Consider the following 18,170-nt stretch of genomic DNA (forward strand, 5'->3'; position numbering starts at 1 on the left):
TGCTTCCTGCAGCTCCCATTGGCCGGGAATGGCAAACTGAGGCCACTGGGAGCTGCAGGCGGCCATGCAAATGTAAAACTGTTTGGCGGTCCGCCAGAGGATTACCCTGATGGGCCATATGTGGCCTGCAGGCCACAGATTGCCTACCACTGGTCTAACTGGTTTGAAAACCAGTGCTGATGGAGCCATGCAGGACCAATCAGTTTAAGAGAGGCCTTATCCTGCTTGACCTTTCACAGAACTACGGGCAGAAGAGGGATAGAGGAAAGTATACAGGAGACCCTCTGACCACAGCAGTAGAAAAGCATCCATTAATGAACCTCGACTGTGGCCCACTGCCTCGTGAGACACATCCCTGAAGGAGGACAGGAAGGGTAGGTGGGAGGGAGCAGAAATAAATTGGAGTGTATATCCCACTTCCACCATGCTTAGAACCCACCTACCTGTTATGATGTGGCCCCAATCACAATGGAGGTGGAAAAACTTTTTGCAAAAAACAGTTTGGAAAAACTTGGGAAGAAAAAGATGGCACCCTTAGAACTGGTACACTGCTCTCAACCCGTCCATCAAAATTAGCTTGTGGAGGATGCTGCCTGCCTTGATGAACCAGACTGTTTGTTGAACCCCTGGAAGGCAGCCAGAAGACTGTAACCAAGACAAACATTTCATTGTGATGGCAGAGGCCCTGCCCCAAACTGCAGAATTTCCTGCACCTGGACCCACCTACAGAGCCATTCTGGCAACCAACTTCCCCATCTCAATTAATATCTGGAATTCTTGTTTCATATCATCCGGAGCTTGTCTTTGAACTTTGAATCTATATTCCACAGGGTGAAATCGTAGCACCCCAGTAAAGTTTCCTTGTTTGCAATAGGAAGCTGTAACCCATATGTGGAATAAAGCTTCCTTCCAAGTAAGTCCTGCTTTTTGGCCTTCTTATTTTTGGGAGGTTGATGTCCGGTGACCCTGTCTCTCTCTCTCATTGGCTGCTAACACTATGAGTGAGACCAGAGGGACATGATTATAGAGGTGCTTGAACCCCTGAGAGGGGACATACTATCTCATCTCCAGTCTTTTTTTGCCATCAGTGGCAGGGAAGCTGGGGTCTGCCAAAGAACCTTGGTAGGCCCTAAAATAGCATCATTAATAGGAAGAGCTATTCTAGCTAGGGCTGGAGATACCAAGAAGTACCACCTACTTGTGGGATTTTTCCTGGACTCCTTGATGGTAGATGTCCATGACCACAGTCATCCTCCTCAACAACTCTTGATGTGTCTTAAAATCATCAGGAGGCAGAGGAATAGGTTCTGCCACAATTTCCTCAGAAAAAGAAGATGCCAGCAGTCTTGGAGGCTGGTCCACTTCCCACTCCTCTTGTGGATGCTAATGAGAGGGGTCCTGTGTCCACTTGGTGCCAGACTTGGTGCCAACGCTAGGGTGTTTGCAGTGTCAGTGCTCCTGACAGCCACGAGATGGAGCCGGCTGAGGTAGATGTGGGGAAGCTCTTGATTAGGGGGAAAACCCCCACAAGTTCTAAAATGGCCACTGGTAAGGCCCCAGGGTCCTTTCAGTAAGCCCCTTGGGTTGATACTGAGGATGAAACCAGGGTGGGCAGGTAGTATATGCTTGATGGTGGGATTAGCTATGCTGGGACAGATAGGATTCCACTTCAGAGTCTGATGAAGAAGAAGCCTCTTGCTGCTACCAAGGTGGGGCTGTACTTAACAGTACCAGTGAGAAAGATTCAGACTCTGAAGAAAGGAGAGTCAGGGAGATCTGTGCCTTCCCCTTAGGCAGCATTGTCTTAATCAGCACCCTGATGGCTAATTCAGCTGGACCTGCCCAGTGTGGTGGTGAAACCGCTTACTGGTAGCTTGGGCACCAGTGCCAGGTGAGACTCCTGAACTGCCAGTGATGGTGGCACTGAGAGATTTAAATGCCTCAAATGCCTCTGAAGTAGACAGTACCGGGGCATGAGGTGATCCCAATGATTGTGCTTCAGGAGCTGGTCAGAACAGCCCTGTACTGGGCCCTGGTGTCAATGAACTCCCCTGCTTAGAGATGTGCTCTGGGGAGTGTATCCTCTTTGAGCACCACCCTGAGTCTTTAGACCTCTTCACTTCCTTCAATGATCCTTGTACCAAGTACAATTTACAGTGATTCTTCTTTGTTACTAGCAACAACAATCTGCCTGTTGGTACCAGTAATGCAGAATGTGCACTACTGACTAAAGCAGAGGTGCTTGGTACCCAAACCAAGGTAGATAGTTCAGATGGAGGACATAAAACCAATTTCAGCAGCAGATTTTTCAATCTGGCTGCCCTGTCTTTTTTGGAGTGGGCTTTAATCCCTTACAAATACTACATTTGTTATTCATGTGAGCCTCCCCGAAGCACTTAAGGCAGCTGGGGTGAGGGTCACTGTTAGGCACTGCCTTACCTCAAGGGCGGCAGCACTTGAAACCCAGGGAATACGGCGTATCTCCGGTACCAGAGCCAGTACCCAGACTGGGTGCTGGATCCACACAAACAACAATAATTTGTATTAAATACACTAACTACACAGAACTACAATGAGCACTATTTACATAATTTGACTAAAGACTTGCAGATGCAAGGAAAGGGAGCTCCAAAAACCATTACAAATGGTAAGAAGGAACTGAGGGAGGTCAGGTGCCTTTTTTCTTATGCCTGTGAGCTTGCTGGTGTGCATGCTGCCTCAACAGATATCGCTAAGGGAAAAACTCTTTGATAACTGTGCACTGGAGCTCAGAAACACCTACAGTGTAATGGATGTGTGCAATCACTTGAAGAACATCCCATATGTCTTAGAAATGTGAGAAACACTGGGCTGCAGAATGCATTTGTTCTAATGCAAAATGTTTACCAGTTGTTATGCGACAAATCTGACCAGTTTCTAGATTTATAAGGCACTGTGCATGTTACAAACAGAAATGCTGAGACAATGTATTCTCTGGCGTTAGTATTTATAGTAGGTTTCAGAGTGGCAGCCATGTTAGTCTGTATTCGCAAAAAGAAAAGGAGTACTAGTTGCACCTTAGAGACTAACAAATTTATTTGAGCATAAGCTTTCGTGAGCTACAGCTCACTTCATTGGATGTATTCAATGGAAAATACAGTGGGGAGATTTATATACATAGAGAACATGAAACAATGGGTGTTACCATACACACTGTAACCAGAGTGATCACTTAAGGTGAGCTATTACCAGCAGGAGAGCAGGGGGGAAAAAGCCTTTTGTAGTGATAATCAAGGTGGGCCATTTCCAGCAGTTGACAAGAACGTATGAGGAACAGTGGGGGGTGGGGGAGGAGGGGCATAAACATGGGGAAATAGTTTTACTTTGTGTAATGACCCATCCACTCCCAGTCTTTATTCAAGCCTAAGTTAATTGTACCCAGTTTGCAAATTAATTCCAATTCAGCAGTCTCTCGTTGGAGTCTGTTTTTGAAGTTTTTTTGTTGAAGAATTGCAACTTTTAGGTCTGTAATCGAGTGATCAAAGAGATTGAAGTGTTCTCCAACTGGTTTTTGAATGTTATAATTCTTGACGTCTGATTTGTGTCCATTTATTCTTTTATGTAGAGACTGTCCAGTTTGGCCAGTGTACATGGCAGAGGGGCATTGCTGGCACATGATGGCATATATCACATTGGTAGATGTGCAGGTGAACGAGCCTCTGATAGCGTGGCTGATGGGATTAGGCCCTATGATGGTGTCCCCTGAATAGATATGTGGACACAGTTGGCAACGGGCTTTGTTGCAAGGATAGGTTCCTGGGTTAGTGGTTCTGTTGTGTGGTGTGTGGTTGATAATGAGTATTTGCTTCAGGTTGGGGGGCTGTCTGTAAGCAAGGACTGGCCTGTCTCCCAAGATCTGTGAGAGTGATGGGTCGTCCTTCAGGATAGGTTGTAGATCCTTGATGATGCGTTGGAGATGTTTTAGTTGGGGGCTGAAGGTGATGGCTAGTGGCGTTCTGTTGTTTTCTTTGTTGGGCCTGTCCTGGAGCAAGTAACATCTGGGTACTCTTCTGGCTCTGTCAATCTGTTTCTTCACTTCAGCAGGTGGGTATTGTAGTTGTAAGAATACTTGATAGAGATCTTGTAGGTGTTTGTCTCTGTCTGAGGGGTTGGAGCAAATGCGGTTGTATTGTAGAGCTTGGCTGTAGACAATGGATCGTGTGGTGTGGTCTGGATGAAAACTGGAGGCATGTAGGTAGGAATAGCGGTCAGTAGGTTTCCGGTATAGGGTGGTGTTTATGTGATCATTGCTTATTAGCACTGTAGTGTCCAGGAAGTAGATCTCTTGTGTGGACTGGTCCAGGCTGAGGTTGATGGTGGGATAGAAATTGTTGAAATCATGGTGGAATTCCTCAAGGGCTTCTTTTCCATGGGTACAGATGATGAAGATGTCATCAATGTAGCGCAAGTAGAGTAGGGGCATTAGGGGACGAGAGCTGAGGAAGCGCTGTTCTAAGTCAGCCATAAAAATGTTGGCATACTGTGGGGCCATGCAGGTACCCATCATAGGGCCTAATCACATCAGCCACACTATCAGAGGCTCGTTCACCTGCACATCTACCAATGTGATATATGCCATCATGTGCCAGCAATGCCCCTCTGCCATGTACATTGGCCAAACTGGACAGTCTCTACGTAAAAGAATAAATGGACACAAATCAGACGTCAAGAATTATAACATTCAAAAACCAGTTGGAGAACACTTCAATCTCTTTGATCACTCGATTACAGACCTAAAAGTTGCAATTCTTCAACAAAAAAACTTCAAAAACAGACTCCAACGAGAGACTGCTGAATTGGAATTAATTTGCAAACTGGATACAATTAACTTAGGCTTGAATAAAGACTGGGAGTGGATGGGTCATTACACAAAGTAAAACTATTTCCCCATGTTTATTCCCCTCCTCCCTTACCCCCCACTGTTCCTCATACTTTCTTGTCAACTGCTGGAAATGGCCCACCTTGATTATCACTATAAAAGGTTTTTCCCCCCCGCTCTCCTGCTGGTAATAGCTTACCTTAAGTGATCACTCTCGTTACAGTGTGTATGGTAACACCCATAGTTTCATGTTCTCTACGTATATAAATCTCCCGCCTGTATTTTCCACTGAATGCATCCAATGAAGGGAGCTGTAGCTCACGAAAGCTTATGCTCAAATAAATTTGTTAGTCTCTAAGGTGCCACTAGTATTTATAGTGGTCTCCACACTCAAATTCAGCTCTGAGTATGTGAAGTTCCCACTGTAATCAGTGGAAATTGTATGTGCTGACTCCAGGGCTGAAATGGGTCCTTAAGGTGTTACAGTCTAGTGCGAGAAGAGCTTCACACCACAATATTTGAAGCCATTCAAAATATTCAAAACTGATCCATCATTAGATGGTATCTGCATGTTTCTGATGAGGCGTAATGAAGCTTTGAAGCTGCTGAAGCAACCTGTCACATGTTTCAAAGACCTCACACCAACACTATCTGTACACCAAGGAATCCATACAAAGTTACAGTACTTTATTGTAAAGAGCTGTCGGAAAATCAGCAGAAATTTCTTAAATTTCCATTGTGTTAATTATCATGCAATATATGTATACCATACTTTGGCACTACGAGAGTCTCTTCTTCAGCAGAACTGATCATCACTACCACTGGAGAGTTCTGGTCATGTCCGTGTATATATAACTTCCTGATATTCGCAAAACATTTCACAAGATGAGGCTATGGTACAGACATAAAAGAAAATAACAGAATAAAATATGAACAGTCTGAGATTACGTGTAACAAGAAGACTATTCCTAGCATGCAGTATTGAAATGTTACCTGCACAGACTCAGGATTTTTGCTTTCAGCTAAAATGTCAAGAAGTTCAGCATTGCTGAGAAAGTAAAACCTTGGGAAAATCATTCGTTTAATCTCAAGATAGTCCTGTTCCAAAAAAAAATTAAAAAATAAGAAAATAATTTTACAGATACATTGAAATTACAATACAGAAATACGATCCCAAAATCCTCATCCTCACTTTCACGGCCCTGAATTCCAGCCACGTACACCCCTCTTAACTTCATCCTTTTCCTCCACACCTTACATTGCTCCTACTCCTCTCTCTTTATTCATTACCTTTTCCCTTCCCGTGTTTGGTTTTCTGCCTTTTTTTATGCTATCCACTATAGTTGGACCAGCCTCCTTTCAAATCAGCTAAGTACCCTTCCTCACTTCCCTCACCTTCAAACCTCTCCTGAAAATCCACTTTTTGCATACATATAATCAATCCAATACTGTCCCCGCTTCTTCCTGTTACTGAATTCTTGTCCTGTGGTTTGCTTTTGTCTGTGTTCAACTAGAAACTCTTTGTGGCAGTGATGTGTGATCTTACTTATTTTGTAGTCCACTATGCATATTTATAAAATAATAATTTTATCAGGCTTACTCTGGTTGAAGCGCTCAGAGCACAAAGACAATTTTAAAACTCCACAGGATAACATTCCTCTCTCTCTAAATATATATGTATAACACACATATATATAAAAACACATCTTCAGTCTACCACTACAAATATATTCTAGCCTACTGACTGCTCAATAGACAGCTGATGCAAACAATGCAATGTCAGTGCAATACATGCCTAACTGATCACCTCAATGAGCCACTTACTGCCACATCCTATATTAGTTGCACGCAACAGAGTTGCTTTGCTGGCAGCCTCTTTTAGAGGAAATTACTACAGTCAAATTGCTGTAGGTAAATCCTATCAATAATCAAAGGTTAAATTACACTAACTGTTTGACAAGGATTTATATAATGATGACTAGTATGATAGGAAGGCAAAGCAGCTCAGTGCCTACTTGCTTGTTTTCTCTCAAAAATAACATGTGAACAGATGACTAGCAAAGTCACTGTAGTCAGTATAGGGGAAGGGATGCAGAATGGGATAAGTAAAGAACACATCAGAGATCTTCTGACCAAATTGAATGAATTCTAATCAGTGGGGCCGGTTATTATTCACCCAAGGGTACTGAAGGAATTAGCTGAAGAAATCTCAGAGCCATTGGCAACATATTTACGAAGTCATGAATGACAGGAGAAGTCCCAGAAGACTGGAGAAGGGCTAATGTAGTGCCCATATTTAAAAAGGGGAAGAAGGAAGAACCGGGAAACTGTAGACCTGCCAGCCTGACTTCGCTACCTCAGAAGCTACTAGAGCAACGTATAAAACATTCAATTTGTGAATACCTGGAGGATGATGGGGTAATCACTAGCAGCCAGTGTGGATTTACCAAGAACAAATCATGTCAAACCAGCTTGATTTCCTTCTTTGACAAGGTAACTGACTTGGTGGATAGAGGGAATGTGGTGGTCATAATATACCTGGACTTCAGCAAGGCTTTTGACACAATCCCACATGACATTCTGATAAGTAAGCTGGAGAAATGCGGGCTTGGCAAAATTACCATTAAGTGGATACATAGTTGGTTATACTACTGCAAAGAGTAAGTATTAAAGAAATAATGTCAGATTGGAGGGAGGTCTCAAGTGGGGTTCCAGAAGGATCTGTTCTGGGTCCGGTGTTGTTTAACATCTTTATTAATGACCTGGCTGTAGCTATAGAAAACATACTGATCAAGTTTGCAGATGACACAAAGCAGAGTGGAGGGTGCCAATACTTTGGAGGATAAAGCTAAAATTCAGAGATATCTTGATAAATGGGAGAACTGGGCTAGAGACAACAAAATGAAATTCAACAAAGACAAATGTAATACGCCACACTTATGGAAGTAAAACCAAATGCACAGATACAGAATGGGGGAAAACTGGCTTGGTGGCGGCACTGCTGAGAAGGAAGGAAAGCTTACTCACCTTGTGCAGTCACTGGAGTTCTTCAAAATGTGTGTCCCCGTGGGTGCTCCACTTTAGGTGGTGGTGCATTCAATGCCATCCATCGGAGATTTATGGTAGCAGTGTCCGCGCGGGGTGCATGTGTGCAGTAGACATCTCACGGTACCGTTGGTACCACGTGTAGTGCATTCCTTCTCTACCACAGAGTCCTCACTGTGAACTCCGAAGTAGAGGGGAGGAAGGCGGGTAGTGGAGCACCCACAGGGGCGCACATCTCGAAGAACTCCAGTTACTGCACAAGGTGAGTAACATTTCCTTCTTCTTCGAGTAGTGTCCCTGTGGGTGCTCCACTTTATGTGACTATAGAGCAGTGCCACCTGAGGGCTTGGGGGACTTCGGGTTCGTTCGAGTCACTGAGGTAAGTACTGTGAGGCCCACTATGATATCAGCCCAGGAGTCCTATGTGACTGCATAGTGCTTTGCGAATGTGTGAATGGAGGCCCAAGTGGCTGCCTTACAGATCTCTAGTATTGGAACGTTATTGGGGAATGCTACTAAGGTTGAATGGACCTAGTAGAATGTACTCTAACGTGCTCCAGTGGTTCTGTATTCTGGATATGGTAGCACGTTTGAATGCATGTGGAAATCCATTTGGATAATCTCTGAGTGGATACAGCATTTCCATTTGAGCACTTGGTAGTAGAGATGAAAATTCTAGAGGATTTCCTGAAAGGATTGGTTCTTTCAAGGTAGAACACTAGTGCCCTTCTAATGTCTAGAGTGTGTAGGGCAGCTTCTGTTGGAGTACCATGAGGCTTAGGGTAGAATGTCAGTGGGTGAATAGATTGGTTCATGTGAAATGCTGAGGTTACTTTCTGTAAGAATTTAGGGTGTGGACATAACGTGACCTTGTCCTTGAAGAATGTTGTGTATGGAGGATCTGCCATGAGCACCCTATTTGCTCACCCTTCTTGCTGAGGTAATGGTGACCAGGACGGCTACTTTCATTGATAAGTGGAGTAATGACTAGGTGGCTAATGGTTCGAATGGTGGTCTATTGAGGCGTTTCAGTACCAGGCTGAGGTCCCATGTTGGTGTAGGTCGTCGCATGTCTGGGTAAACGTTTATGAGACCCTTCAGGAAGCATTTTGTGGTTGGGTGTGAAAATGTCAAAGTTCCATTGATCTCTTGGTGGAATGCTGAAATGGCTACATGATGGACTCTGATTGAGCTTATCGTTAAGCCAGTGCTTTTCAGCTCCAATAGGTATTCTAAGATTAATGGTAGTGGTGCTGAATCGCGCATCAAGTGTATTCCTTGACACCAGGCAGAGAACCTCTTCCATTTTTGAAGGTAGGTATTTCTCGTAGTCCGTTTCCTGCTATTTAATAACACTGTTTAACTTGTTCCGAGCAGGTTATTTTGTCATGGTGGAACCATTCAGGAGCCATGCCTGTAAGTGGAGTATCTCCAGGTTCGGGTGGAGAGTACAACTGTTGTGTTGAGACAGCCGATCGGGCCGGCGAGGGAGAGCTCGCGGGCACATATCACCATGCGTAACAGGTAAGGATAAAAATGTCTGTTTGGGCCATGTCAGGACTATAAGGATAACTTTGGCCCTGTCTACTCGTATCTCATGTATTGCGCGTGATATCATTGGTATCAGTGGAAATGCATACGTGAGTTGTGCCTCCCATTTGATGAGGAAGGTGCCCTCTAATGACTGTAGTCCCAGTCCCGCTCTCAAGTAGAACATCATGCATTTGCGACTCGTTAGGGATGTGAACAGATCAATGGTGGGAGTGCCCCACTGTTTGAAGATTGAACCCAGGACCTCTCCATTCATCTCCCATTCATGCTCCTGAGAGAAGTACCTGCTGAGCATGTCTGCTGTCACATTCTGACAGCCTGGCAGGTAACACGCTGAGAGGCTGAGATGTTTACATTGTGTTGTATGCATCAATTCCGAAGTCTCATGGCTTCTGTGCATGGAGAATGTGAGTGAGCTCCTCCTTGCCTGTTGATGTAGAACATACAGGCGATACTGTCGGTCATAATTTGAATGGATTTGTTCCGTAGATGAGGTAGGAAATGTCTGCAGGCACTGTGGACTGCTTGTAACTCTAGCAAACTGATGTGCAGTTCAGTTTTTCCCAGAGACCATCTGCCCTGTATCATGTGTTGACACATGTGAGCACCCTAGCCTACCAGTGAGGCATCTGTGGTGATCGCTGTTGTCAGGGATTCCTGTTGGAAAGGGATACCCATACAGACATTTTGTGGTCTTGTCCACCATAGGAATGAATTCAGGACATTTGGTGGAACTGTTAGCCGTTTGTATAGACTGTGTTTGCTTCGTATGTATACCATACTTAGCCAACCTTGTAGGCATCACATATGTAGTCTTGCATGTCGTACCACAAACATCATGGCCACCATGTGTCCTAGTAATTGTAGGACAGTGCGAGCCCGAACTTGAGGACTGACTTGTACCTCTGAGATGAGGTTTGTGAGGTCTGTGAATCTGGTAAGGGGTAATGAATGATGCCTTGACTCCTATGGCGTCAAAGTGTGCCCCGATAAAGTCTAGTTGTTGGACTGGGTCTATGGTTGATTTCCGTTTATTTGTAGCTCCCAGAATAGTGTGATAGTGGACTGGACTGCATCCATTGTGTCTTGTAGAGTTGGGCCTTTGGTAAGGCAATCGCCCGGGTCAGGGGAAATTATTATTCCCTGTTTCTGTAGTTGTGTCGCTACCACCGCTAGAGTTTTGGAGAAAACTCTTGGTGCTGTGGATAGGCCGAATGGTAGTATTCTATACTGGCAGTGTTCTCGTCCTATCGTGAATCGGAGACATTTCCTGTGAGCAGGATGAATGGTGATATAGAAATAAACATCTTGGAGGTCGAGGGCTGAAAACAGTCACCCTGTTGCAGCACTGGGAGTATCATATCCAGTGTGACCATCTTGAACTTTTGCGATCTGACAAACTTGTTGAGCTTCCGGAGATCTGTGATGGGTCTCCATCCCCCGCTCTTCTTCTGGGTCAGGGAGTAATTGGAGTCCCTTCCCTCTGAATTGTAGTGGTGCTTGTTCCATGGCAACTAGTTGTAGAATATGATCAACTTCTTATTCTAGTCAGTACTTGTGAGAAGTGTTCCTGAAGAGGGACAGGGAAGAGGGTAGGGTAGGTGGGCAGGAGGTTAAGGGGATAGTGTATCCCGACTTGATAAATTCTAACACCCATTGGTATGATGTTATGGTGGCACAGATGTGGTAAAAGGGCCGGAGTCGACGGCCAAAAATTGGGGATGGGTCAGGTGTGAGTGCTGTTTCGTGAGGGAGGTCGTTCAAACCCTTGACCAACTTTTCAAAATTGCAGTTTTGGAGGTGCTGACTGAGAAGTTGGCACCTGAGATTGAGGTGTTTGCTGGTGTTGTGATAATTGACGCTGGCATTGGTTATCGTATGGTCGCTGTTGTTGTTGCCTGTTTGAGGAGTCTCTAGGTCTCTGATATGGTTGGTATCTCCCTCTCTTTGCAGAGGGGGTGTAAATCCCCAAAGTGCAGAGCGTGGCCAGTGTCTCCTTCATTGAATGAAGCACCTCATCGGTCTTCTAAGAGAAGAGTTGTTCCCGGTCGAAAGGTAAGTCCTCTAATTTTGTCTGGAGTTCTTTTGGTATCCCCGAGACCTGAAGCCATGAAGCTTGAAACATTGCTACGGCTGTGGCCATCATTCTGGCTGCAGTGTCTGTTCTGTACAATGCTGCCTGATGGGCTGTTGTGGATATGAGATGGCCCTCGATGACAATGGCCTAGTATTGTGTCTGTTTTTTATCTGGGAGCTCAGATGTGAACTGGGCAAGTTTCCCATAGTTGCCATAGTCGTATTTTGCCAGTAGTGCTTAATAATTGGGCACTCAAAACTGAAAGGTGCTGGAAGAATATACTTTGCATCCGAACAAGTCGAGTCTTTTGTGTTTTTTGTCATGGGGTGTAACCTTGAATTGTGGCTGTATGTTAGGGTGATTTACTGCCTCGACAACTTGGGAGTTGGGAAGTGGGTGCACAAATAGAAAGTCTCCCCCCTGGATGGTATCGTAATATTTTCTATTTGTGCTTTTGCTGGTGGGTGGAATAGAAGCAGGTGTCTGCCAGACTATCTCCGCAGGATCCAAGATGGTCTCATTGATGGAAAAGGCAATCTTAGAGGTAGATGCAGGTTGCAGTATTTGTACCAGCTTGTGGTGGTTTGTCTTTACCTCCTCCAGCGGGATGTCTTGGCTTTGCATGACTCTCTTGAACAGCTCTTGAAGCTGTTTAAAGTCACCCGCCAAGGCTGGTGGTGGGGGCATAATCACCTCATCTGGGGAGGAAGATGAATTGTGTACAGGAGATGTGTCATGGTCTGTGCCCGTCTCTGAATCCTCTCCGTCCCTTCCTGTGTCTCCAGGGATTGTGGTGTGGGAGATGCTGGGTTAGAGCGCAGCTTACGTCTATGCGCTACAGATGATCTAGAATGTTGAACCCTATATGAGCTCCCATTGCATTAGGAAAGCCATAGGAGGGTACATCCATGGGGGTCCACACCATGGTTTGTTCATCTCGTGTCTTGGACCCATGTGGTTCCACACTGGTTGGTGGGCCTTAGGTGAGGAGTGACATGGAGATAGGAGGTATTGTCCCTGCATCTCCTTCTCATCATCATTGGAGAACTGTGCCATGTCTTCTGGGCTGTGATCTCCTCTGGAGCCTGTGGGGGAGCCCTTGGCACTGAGTATTGGTGAATGTGGTGCCGATGAGATTTCTAAGTCTCTCTGTGTCGGTCCTGATTTCTGAGTAGTCGATGTCATGGGTGCTTTCCCTTTCGTTGATGGAGTCAGTGCCGACTGGTGGTGTTGTTTGGCCGGTGCCGATTTAGTGGTGTCTACCAGTGCTGACTGAGTTATCGGTGCTGGGGATGGAGGTATGGTGGCTGAGACACTCAGTGCCGAGTCCTGTACTGGTGAGCTCGATGCCATGGAGGAGGCATGTTTTTCTTGGTGCCTCGGCTCTGTTTGTTTTGTTCTGACCTCGGCAGTGGTGGAGGTCCTCGACTGTCATAGGTGCTCACTCTAGAGTAAGATGGCATTGCGCGTAGAGACATGGCAGGAGAATACCACTGTTTTCACGAACCTCTCTGTGGAGACGTTTGAGCCCTCTTTTTTGTTTTTTCAGAGGGTAGGTCTCCTTCTCCATCTTGAGGAGTGCCCGGAGAGGCTGTTTGCTTGTCCACCTCAGGCTAGAGGGACTTCTCCATCAAGATCATTTTAAGCTGGAAATCCCTGTCACGTCGGGCTCTGGCTTTGAGGTTGCAGCAGTGGGGACATTTCTGGGGAATATGCCCCTCACCCAGGGAGTGTACACATAAAGAGTGTCTGTCTAAAACAGGCATGGCCTTGTGGCAGGAGCTGCATCATTTGAAGCCTGGAGACCCCAGCATTTTAACTAGTAACCGTCCCTTAAGGGGGGGGTGTCTAACGAACTAACAAGAAATTTTTTTTTCGAACACTGACACTAACTCTAACTATCTCTATAACAACTTATCTAAATATTTATCTAAAAGCTCTTTCTTAACTGTTTTAGGGAAAAGCGCTAACACTGCCCCTTCACTCTGCCTTCAGCCAAGGACAGTTGAGAAGGAACTGGAGGGCTCATGTCGTGCGCATGCTACACACGGCACCAACAGCACCACCACACACCTACTTTGCATGCACAAACACAGCTACCATAAATCTCCGATTGACGGCACTGGGATGCACCGCCACCTAAAGTGTAGCACTCACAGGGAAACTACTTGAAGAACTAGGAGTTGTGGTAGATCTAGGGGACCAGATGTCTCGATTTTATAGGGACCTTCACGATTTTTGGGTCTTTTTCTTATATAGACTCCTATTACCCCTCACCCCCGTCCCAATTTTTCACATTTGCTGTCTGGTCACCCTAGGTAGATCACAACCTCAACATAAGTCAGCCATGTGATGCTGTTGCAAAAAAAAAAAAACAAATACAATTTTAAGTTGCATTAAAAGCGGCTGTCATAAATATAAAGGGAAGGGTAAACCCCTTTAAAATCCCTCCTGGCCAGAGGAAAAATCCTCTCACCTGTAAAGGGTTAAGAAGCTAAAGGTAACCTCGCTGGCACCTGACCAAAATGACCAATGAGGAGACAAGATACTTTCAAAAGCTGGGAGGAGGGAGAGAAACAAAGGGTTTGTGTCTGTCAGTACGCTGCTTTTGCCGGGGATAGAACAGGAATGGAGTCTTAGAACTTTTAGTAAGTAATCTAGCTAGGTATGCGTTAGATTATGATTTCTTTGAATGGCTGAGAAAAGAACTGTACTGAAGAGAATGACTATTTCGGTCTGTGTGTCTTTTTTGTAACTTAAGGTTTTGCCTAGAGGGATTCTCTATGTTTTGAATCTAATTACCCTGTAAGGTATCTACCTCCTGATTTTACAGGGGTGATTCCTTTACTTCTATTTACTTCTATTTCTATTAAAAGTCTTCTTGTAAGAAAACTGAATGCTTTTTCATTGTTCTCAGATCCAAGGGTTTGGGTCTGTGGTCACCTATGCAAATTGGTGAGGATTTTTATCAAACCTTCCCCAGGAAGTGGGGTGCAAGGGTTGGGAGGATTTTCGGGGGAAAGACGTGTCCAAACTACGTTTCCCAGTAAAACCAGTTAGAGTTTGGTGGTGGCAGTGGATATTCCAAGGACAAAGGATAAAATTAATTTGTACCTTGGGGAAGTTTTAACCTAAGCTGGTAAAAGTAAGCTTAGGAGGTTTTCATGCAGGTCCCCATATCTGTACCCTAGAGTTCAGAGTTGGGGAGGAACCTTGACAGCAGCATAGCAAGGGAGGTGATAGTACTGCTCTAACTCGGTGCTGGTTCAGCCTCAGCTGGTGCACTGTGTCCAATTTTGGTCACAAATGTATAGAAAGGCTGTAGAGAAACTGGAAAGGATTCAGAGGCGAGCGACAAAGATGATTAAAGAAATGGAATGCAAGCCATTTGAGCAAAGGCTGAATGAACTGGGTATGCTTAGTTTGGAAAAGAGGAGATTAAGGGGGGATATGATAGTTGTCTTCAGATACTTGAAAGGCTGCCATAAAAAAGATGAAGAAACGTTGTTCTCTTTTGCCACAGAGGCAGAACAAGAGGCAATGGGTTCAAACTACAGCATAGTAGATTTAGATTAAATCTCAGGAAAAACTTCTTATCTGTAAGCACAGCAGGATAATGGAACAGACTGCCTCAGGAGGTTGTAGAAGCTTTTTCACTGGAGGTTTTTAAAAGGAGACTGGATAACCATCTGTCTTGGATGGTTTAGACACAACAAATCCTGCATCTTGGCAGGGAGCTAGAATAGATGACCTTTGTGGTCCCTTCTAACCCTATGATTCTATTATTAGTCATTTAGTAAAAAACACTGCATGTAAATAAAAAAACATATGCACTTGGATCATAACTTACCACTGTATTGCAAATTATTTCCTATAAACTGCAAGTCCACCTCCTTCAGGTGTTATATAATCTTGATGGCTGTCATTCTTGGCAAAATGTCATGGCTTTACATCATTCATCCTATTCACAGAGCCAACATAAAACATGTAGCTATCATGCAAATCAGGCCATAGCCTCATGCCAGCACCCAAGCCAACTAGCCTGGCTGAGTGCTGGGCTGAAGACTACCTTATTTGTCCCTGCAACATGCTAGAGATCTGTGCTGAGATGGATCCTCTGTCCTTTGCCCTCTCCCAGCCTTCCCATCATGCAGACAGTCAAACCCAACCGTTTCTCAAGAAGCAGACCTGTATAAGTTTTACTGCAAAGGCACAGATTTGCCTCATCATTGATGCACAAATACAGTTAGGAATTTTATGTACACACCAACCTTAACACAAGACCACATAAGTGAGGAAATGCAAAGTTAGGGCACCTAAAATTACACACCCTCACCCTTCCAAGAAGAGTTACACACCTCACTACTAGAACAACCATCATACAACAAACAATAAACTACAATTTCTGTTCTGCCACAGTAGGGATAGTAGACCTGGGGACAAGAGCCAGTGTTGTATTCCTTTCCCGAGCCATTCAAAAGGGCTTCTGCATAACACACCAGACAATGGGAGAAGCCAACATAGGACATTTTCTCTGCCAGCTAACAGTTGCACAAAAGGTTTCAGTCACGACAAGTAACACTAATTTTTTTCTTTAACAACAAAATAATTATGCAACTCTAGAGAAACTGCCCAAACACAAATTATGTATCAGTTTCTGCGTTCCTACTGTATTTAGTTTTTAAGCTACAGAAGCCCAGAAAATGAGACTTAAAATGTCCACTTTTTAATGCCAATTTTAAGAGATTAGAACTCAGAAACAAATACACAGATTTATTTGAAAATTCTCTGAAAATGCAGACTTTACTCAAACACTATGAGCTAAAAATTTTAAGCAGATAAACTTTTTCATACAAAAAACAGAGGTTAAACTCTTACTGCAATTGTAAAATACAGCCCAGTCTTACATATGAAGTTGGCACCACTCATCTGTGAAACATTAGAACCTCATTATCTAGCACTTCAGTGTACGGTAAGATTTGGATTTACTTCTTTATTAGTGAGTCTTTTAAAGGGATTTTGCCTTTTACTACTGTATAGATATAAACTGAAGCTTAGTTAACTCTCATAAGTGATTTATGACTTCATTAGACTTTTATTTTGAAGGGTTAAAAATGTATCTGCAGAGAGTCATGTCCAAAGATATGTTCAAAATGTTTGTTCTTTGAACATGGTATGTTTAGGTTGTCATTTCCAAATATCTCACTCACACCCACAATTAATTACAGATTCTTATACTATTTGTTTAGTATATCACAAAGTTTTACTAACGAAAAAGCACTAATTCACAGCATTGTTTAGTGGATAGGGAACATGGCTGAAAGTGGGAATTTTGGTGTGGTTTTACCTCAAGAGACTTCTGTATTTTTTCAAGATGTGCATTGCTGGTCTGCAGCATCTCAAGGACTCCTGCAGTTGTGGTTGCCCTAAGAGCATTTGGGTCATTGTCTGTACGCTCCATTATCTCTTTCCATTTGTTATTGACCTGAGAGAAAATACTTGCTTCTGCTGGAAGCTGCCTATTTAAATCACAGATCATATTAGAGATCAATTTATAGAATGCAGCATTCAAATATACCTAATTCTGAATGTTGTCCATTTATTTTCCCTACCTACATCCTTTATACTGCTTCTACAAACCCACATTTTAGAATCGCATGTTGAGGTAAACAGAGTCAGGGTAGCATGCCTCATCACAGGTTAGTCGGTCAATCTATCTATTTAGGCACTTATGTCTCTCTTACCATAGTACAGTAACTCCTCACTTAAAGTCGTCCCAGTTAACGTTGTTACATTGATGATCAATTAGAGAACATGCTCGTTTAAAGTTGTGCAATGCTCGTTTAAAGTTGTTTGGCAACCACCTGCTTTGTCCACTGCTTGCAGAAAGAGCAGCTCGTTGGAGCTAGCTGGGGGGAGGGGAGGGGGCTTTGAACCAGGGTGGACCAGCAGCCCCCATCAGTTCACCACTCCCCTAAGTTCCCTGTGGGGAAGCCACCCAGCACTCTATCAATTGTTGGGCAGTTCAGCTGTCCCTCCCCCCTGCCGTGTGCTGCTCCTGCCCTCTGCCTTGAAGCTGCTCCCAGGAGCCCCCTGCTCATTGTGTGGGGGGAAAAGGGGGAAGAAGGGTGCTAATGTCAGGGTGTCCCCCTTCCCCCTGCTCCTGCCCCCCACTTATTTACCTCATCTGCATCGGGGGGGGGGGGACACTACAGGGCTCAGGGCAGAGGGAGCTTGCTGGCAGCAGCTGCTGTCTCAACTTGCTGATCTACTTAAAAGGGCAGTGTACTTAAAGTGGGGTCAGCGTACTTAAAGGGGCAATGTGCGTCTCTCTCCCACACACAGGGTGTATGTCTCTGTCTTTCTCTGACATGCTGCCATCCCCTCCCTCTATTCGTGCTGCCTTGTACAGTGTGAGGCTACATTAACAACGTGTTAACCCTTGAGGGCTCAGCCAAGTGCTAGTTCAACATTTAGCAGTAAGACATTCCCAGGGAAATATCCCACCCTCTTCCACCCTCTGACTCCTACACCTCAACCAAGCTTCACAATCATCATTACTGCGTACAGTATTAAATTGTTTGTTTAAAATGTATACTGTGTGCATGTGTATGTATGTGTGTGTATATATATATATAT

General features: G+C 44.5%; 1 protein-coding gene across 1 annotated transcript in view; it reads right to left on the bottom strand.

The window, feature by feature from the left end:
• The window catches only part of DNAH14 (dynein axonemal heavy chain 14), a 514,964-nt gene that overhangs the window by 328,680 nt on the left and 168,114 nt on the right, over positions 1-18,170 (bottom strand). Inside the window, exons 24-26 of the mRNA XM_043543588.1 lie at positions 16,879-17,050; positions 5,852-5,956; positions 5,631-5,749 (exon numbers count right to left, since the gene is read on the bottom strand). Of these exons, the coding sequence (XP_043399523.1) occupies positions 5,631-5,749; positions 5,852-5,956; positions 16,879-17,050 (396 nt within the window). The remainder of the gene's footprint in view (positions 1-5,630; positions 5,750-5,851; positions 5,957-16,878; positions 17,051-18,170) is intronic.

Source organism: Chelonia mydas, chromosome 3 (assembly GCF_015237465.2).
Source record: "Chelonia mydas isolate rCheMyd1 chromosome 3, rCheMyd1.pri.v2, whole genome shotgun sequence".
NCBI lineage: Eukaryota > Metazoa > Chordata > Testudines > Cheloniidae > Chelonia > Chelonia mydas.